A 5,801-nucleotide genomic window follows, 5' to 3' on the forward strand; every position below is an offset into this window, starting at 1 on the left:
GGGTGCTCTCGTCGGTCCGGCCCACCCCGCTGTCCAGCTCCTGGCTGTTGCTCAGGCCTGGGCCCGCGTCAGGAGCCCCTTTCTCCTCTTTGTTTCCCAGCTGTAGCGGAAAGACACGTGCCACTCCGCTGGGTCCCACAGACGGGGAAGTCCTGGCTCCTCTCCCCACCGAGGCCGGGAGCCTCTGCGTGGCTCCACCCCTTCTGCCTCCTCCCTCCCTCCCTCCCTCCTCCCTCCTCCCTCCCTCCCTCCTCCCTCCTTCCAGCGGCCACCCTTCCTGTTCCGCACCTGCTGGGCTGGGGGCGACTTCAGCTTCCGAGCTCGCAGCTCCCCCTCGTTCTCAGAGCCAAAGTCATCCAGAAAGTCATCCCGGTCACTGTCCTTCCACCGCTTCGCCAGCTGCAGAGACAAGCCCTTGCTGTCCTCACGATTTCAAGGGCCCCCTCGGGCACCCCCCGGATCCCTCGAGACCCCACATCTGGCCTCCTGGTTTCGGTGAAGTTGAACAACCTAAGGCGAGTGGTCCCAGCCCACTCAGCCACTGGGGGCCGGAAGGGGAGATGGAGCCTGGGCCGCCCCCGCTCACCCGCCCTCCACCCACTTCAGCGGTTGGCACATCTGTCTCCTCGTCACAGGTCAGCGGCTTCCAAGACGAACAGCGGGATACCAGAGGTCCGAGTCACCCTGCCGGGCACACGCACCTGGCTCTCAGGCCGGGCCACCAGAAGGGAGATGTTGGTGTTCTCTTCCTGGCTCAGGATGGCCACTGCCTCCTCCCGGTTCTGGACATCCACGCCGTTAATCTACGGCAGGCCGAGGACAGTCAACAAACATGCTAGGTGGACCCGGGGGGGCCTGTGTGGGGGCGACCTGTGCAAGCAGACTGAGGGGTGCCGCCGAGTGCAAGGTGCCAGGGATGGAGCGAGGCCATGTGCTGGGGTGGCAATGGAGGGAGAGGAGGCTGGGAAGGGTCAGAGGAGGGCTCAGAGGCACACAGGAGCCACTCAGGGCAGGTGAGCGGGAGAGAGCTGAGACGCAGCCCAGGCTGCAGGTCCCGGCTGCAGACACGGCAGGCTGCCGGCCATCAGGCCAGGCTCTTACTCTTGGTGGGAGAGAGCTGGGGCCGGCTGAGAGGCGGGGGGCAGCTGGGCACAGCGGGGCTTGCATCAGCCTGGCAGCCAGCGGCCCTCACCTGGATGATGCGGTCCCCCTCCCGAATCCGGCCGTCTTTGGCTGCAATGCTGTTGGGATTTACCTGTAGGACACACGCATCTTGGAGACTTGGCACTTGGCACCCCCACTCCACCGTGACCCCGGGAAGCAGGGGCAGAGGGCAGTGGGCCACCCTCGGGCCCTGGCCAACACCCCCGACCCTGGCCTTACCCCTGGCGATCCTGGGCTCTCCTGTCAGCCCCGGGGTGGATGGGCAAGACACCTTCCATTTGGAAGGCTGACTTTATTGGGATGCCACTAGTGTTCCAAGCCCCTCCCGTGGACACAGACACCTGCCTAAGACAGGTAGGGGGAAAGCCAGACCCTGCTGAGCCAAAGGGGGCTGGCTGCGGGATATGGGGCAGAACGAAGCCTGGCTGGACCCTCGTGCTGGCTCTTCCTCAGCCCTGTCCGTTGTCTGACGCCAGGCACAGGCGACTTTCTGCGAAGAACCGCCTCCCTGGACACACTGAGGCCACTGACTGCCCTGACTTCCCCACCCAGCAGCCTCATGGGGCCCTGTGGCAGCCGGATGACCTGGGGCTGCTCCCTGTGCCAGACCTCCCTCCGCACCCGCCTGCATACCTCTCCGACGTAGATGCCCAAGTCCTCCTCATCGTCCGTGCGATAGCAAACCATCAGACCCAGCTTGTCTCGGTGGCTGCTCTTATACAGCTCCACCTCCTGCCATGAGGGGTCCGGGAGAGGCAAAGGCAGAAAGCCCCAGAAACGTGTGAACGAGGACGCAGGTGGCAAGGGTACGGCCTCGGCTCAGCCAGGCCCGGCCCGCAGCGCCTCCCCTGCCCCTCATGTGCCCCAAGCTATGCTGTCAGCCCCCGCTTGGAGGGTCTCTCTTACCATCCCACATGGCGCATGGTCAACGGTCTCCCCTACCGAGAAGTGCCCAAGACACACACAGACACACAGGACACAGAGGACACAGACATGCGTGGGACGCAGACTCACCGACATGGACGGAACGCGCAACCTGGCCCGCGCCCTCCCGACTCCGCCAGACGCGCGGGGAGGGCCTCGAGGCCCAGCCGGGGACAGCAGGAGCCCCGCCTGAGCAGGGCTGTGCATGGCCGTCCTGGGCCGGCTCCCGGGGCTGGCTGTGGGCCCTGGCCCAGCCGCCCGGCTCACCTCATACTCGAGCTCGTCCATGCGGTCTGCCTCCTGCGGGCCGCCCTCCATGAACTCCGCCGGGTCATAATACTCATGGCTGGTGGGGGGGCTGCCCAGGAGAAGGTGGGGGTCAGACCAGCCATGCGGCCCCTCAGGCCTCAGCCTCGGCTCCCAGGATGGCCGGTGCTAGTGCACTGGGCACAGAGCCCGCCCTGGGTCACACTTGGGGGTAGGCGCCTTCCACGGACCCCTCCTGAGCCACGTGCAGCCATGCAGAGACCAGGGAAGCTTCTCCGAGAGCATCCACGCTGAGGACCCAGGTGTGCCTAGCTCTCCCGTCCCCAGACCAGACTCCTCTAACCACGCCAGCTAGCAGGGACCAATGCTCCAAGCTCCAGGCGCCCCGCCCGCCCGCCCGGCCGGCCCTGGCCCCATCATGCAACGCCCCCAGGAGTTACCCAGGCCCTGGAGGACTTCTACAGAGCAGGCGGGCAGCCATGCTACCTCCAGGGGGCGCCCTCCTGGCCCCAAAGCTAAGATGGGCTGCTCACGGCCCTGTGGCCTACCTCTCTGCAGAGGAGGGGCATCCCAGGACCACCTCCCCGCAGCCCGCTAAGATGATCAGAATGGGTCAGCGCTCACACGGCCATGAGCCACCGGGCTGGGTGAAAGGCCCTTCTTCCGAGCGGGCCAAAGAAAGGAGCCGAAGAGGTGGAGGAAATTCAGAGCAGAAAGAGGAATGGGACAGACAAGGGATGCAAGAAGATTCAAGGATGAGGCTGGCGAGGCGGCAGAGGACAGAGGATGGAGGAGGAGCGGAGGCCCTCAACCCTGGCAGTTCCAGCAGCGGCGGCCCAGGACAGGACGGTCCTCCCTCGGCCCTGGGGGCAGACACAACGGAAGGCTGCGGGGACGCCTCCCTGCAGCCCCTTCGCCGGCTGCTGCCCAGCCCAAGGCCGAGGCCTGGAGGCCTCTGAGCCCTCAGGTGCCACGTCAGCCCTGGAGGCCAGGGAGCCTGCTTCCTGCCCGAGAGGGGCAGGCTGCGTCAGGGTCTCCCGGTCATGCCCAGAGCGGCAGCATCTGGGTGGCCTGAGGACGGTGGCCCCAGCTGGCATGCCCTCTCTGGAGGCAGGGCCCGGGGCCCTCCTGAGGGCAACTCACAGCTCAGAGAGGACGTACGGCTCCAGGATGACCATGGGCGGGGTGGGCGGGCGCAGCTTGCCCAGCGCCATGATATGCTCGAAGGTGATGTCGGTCTGAGTGCCACTGTCCACCAGCTGCAGGTCATGGCAGGAGCTGTCCCCCCGGAGGCGGGGGCTGCGTCTCAGCACCTGGATCACCAGGGGCTCCTTGGAGGAGCGCAGGGCCTCCAGAGTTTGCTCCTGAGATAGCTTGGAGAGCTCCTTCCCGTTCACCTGCGGCAGAGACACGCCCCCATGAGAACCCTCAAGGGCTGGCTCCTCCCCTCTGGAGGTCAAGGTAGAGGCCCTGGCCAGCAGGACCCTGAACCCCGAGATCTGCCTTCCACCCACGGCTCTGGCTACCCTTGGTGCCCCGATTCCCAGGCAAGCCCCACTCAGTCTCCACGCCACAGAGCGCTGTCCAGGGATCCCCGGGCCATGCCAAGGGCCAGGGAGAACCACTGTCTGTGCACTGGGTCTGGAATCTGTGACCTTGCCCTATACCCTTTGGTCTCTCCACCAGCAGGATCCATCCAGGACTCTTCTGTCTTCCCTCCCACTAGGACCTGCCTCGCCTTCGGACAGCACTGAGGCCAGGGCTAGCATCTAGAAGCTTCCGGAGAGTTCCCTGGCAAGGACCAGACCATACCAGTCAACCCGCAGTGAGCATCTCTGCTGTGTGCATCCAACATCAAGGCCGGAGGATGACCTTGACTCCTCTCCCGATGGGCCGAGTCTGTCAACAAATGTCTACTCAAGAGGGAGGGGCAGAGTCAGGGAAGGAAGACGAGTGAGGAGATACACAAGGACACGGTCTCGTGTCCTCACGATGGCAACTGACTTGCCCAAGAGAAGGGGCCTTGGCACACAAGAAGCCTCTTGGCACTGCAAGGTGGCAGAAGTGGCCCTCATAAAGCCTCTGCTGTTTCCTGGGCACCCGGTATGTGCCAGGCCCCAGGCAGGGCACCCGATGCGAATTCCACCAAATCCTTCTTCCCAACAACCTAGAGGGAGATGCCATCACGCCTGCGTCTTGCAGACGAGGAAACTGAGACTCAGCAAAGCAACGGGACCACATCAGGGCAGGACAGGCTGCGCAGTGGTCAGAAGAGGAGCCGGGAGGATGAGGCCGTCACGGGCCGGGCTCAGGGAGGAAGCGGGACTCGAGCAATCCTGCAGGATGCTACGGGAATGGAAGGAGGGGGACGGGAGGCCTTCCAGCAGAGGCAGACCAAGGTCCTGGAAGGAAGGGAAGGAAGCCTGCCGGCCGCGGCCCCAGCCAGGTGGCGCAAGCAGCGCCCTCGAAGGAAGGGCTGTTTCTGCAGCACCCAGCGTGCTTGAAGTCCTCCTCGGGGAAGGGGGCAAGGAGAGATGGAATGAACAGCTAGAGACCGCAAAGGATGGAACAAACAGCGCCAGAACTCGGGGCAAGCATCGTAGGGCCGGCGGGGGGAAGGGGGCAAGTCTGAAGCATCATGAGTTCTGGAGGGGGAATTGGGGGTCCCCTCACTGGCTCCGCAGCTGTGAACGGGCTGCTCGGGGCCTGGGAAGGCCACACACTAGCGGTGTGCCCAAACTCTTGTGGCCCAGCAGGTGAGCCGGGACAGAACCTATGCCTGCATCCGGCAAAGGGAGAGGGACTGAGAGGCCAGGTGGTAGACTGGTGTGCAGGTGAAGCTCCCGCCAGCACAGAGACAGCAGGGTGGAGACCCGGAGTATGCCCAGGCCGGGCACAGGTGCTGCTCTGCTGAGCTGTCCAGCAAGTTTACGAGGAACCTTCTGTCCCCTAGTGCCCCTTGGCCTGAGCAAAGGCTCCTGAGTGGCCTTTCTGTGACTTCATAATGTCCTTGTATATAAGAATGTCAGTTCTATTTAGTGTGTGTGTGTGTGTGTGTGTGTGTGTGTGTGTGTGTGTGTGTGTGTGTGTCAGAGTCTCACTCTGTCACCCAGGCTAGAGTGCAGTGTGGCACGCTCACAGCCACGGTAGCCTCAACCTGCTGGGCTCAGCCCATCCTCCTGCCTCAGCCTTCCACGTAGCTGGAACTGCAGGCGTGCACCACCACACCTGGCTAATTTTTTTTATTATTTATTGTAGAGACAAGGTCTCACCAAGTTGCCCAGGCTAGTCTTCAACCCCTGGACTCAGGCAATCCTCTCTCCTCGGCCTCTCAAAGTGCTGGGATGACAGGTGTGAACCACCACACCTGGCAATAATGCCAGTTTTAAATGTCTCCCCTCTGCCCCAAATTTTCATGTTCTAAAAAGATTTTTGTTAATTTTGTC

General features: G+C 63.6%; 1 protein-coding gene across 1 annotated transcript in view; it reads right to left on the minus strand.

Moving 5' to 3' along the window:
• Positions 1-3,765, minus strand: part of PDZD4 (PDZ domain containing 4) — a 5,941-nt gene extending 2,176 nt beyond the window's left edge. Inside the window, 7 exon segments of the mRNA XM_021717770.1 lie at positions 1-100; positions 289-399; positions 702-803; positions 1,193-1,255; positions 1,798-1,896; positions 2,356-2,446; positions 3,499-3,765. The exon segment at positions 1-100 is cut by the window's left edge and continues 17 nt beyond it. Of these exon segments, the coding sequence (XP_021573445.1) occupies positions 1-100; positions 289-399; positions 702-803; positions 1,193-1,255; positions 1,798-1,896; positions 2,356-2,446; positions 3,499-3,569 (637 nt within the window). The 5' untranslated portion in view covers positions 3,570-3,765.
• Between the last annotated feature and the right edge of the window lie 2,036 nt (positions 3,766-5,801).

The sequence above is a fragment of the Carlito syrichta genome, unplaced genomic scaffold (genome assembly GCF_000164805.1).
Source record: "Carlito syrichta isolate Samal-C Ts95f unplaced genomic scaffold, Tarsius_syrichta-2.0.1 Scaffold109710, whole genome shotgun sequence".
Lineage (NCBI taxonomy): Eukaryota > Metazoa > Chordata > Mammalia > Primates > Tarsiidae > Carlito > Carlito syrichta.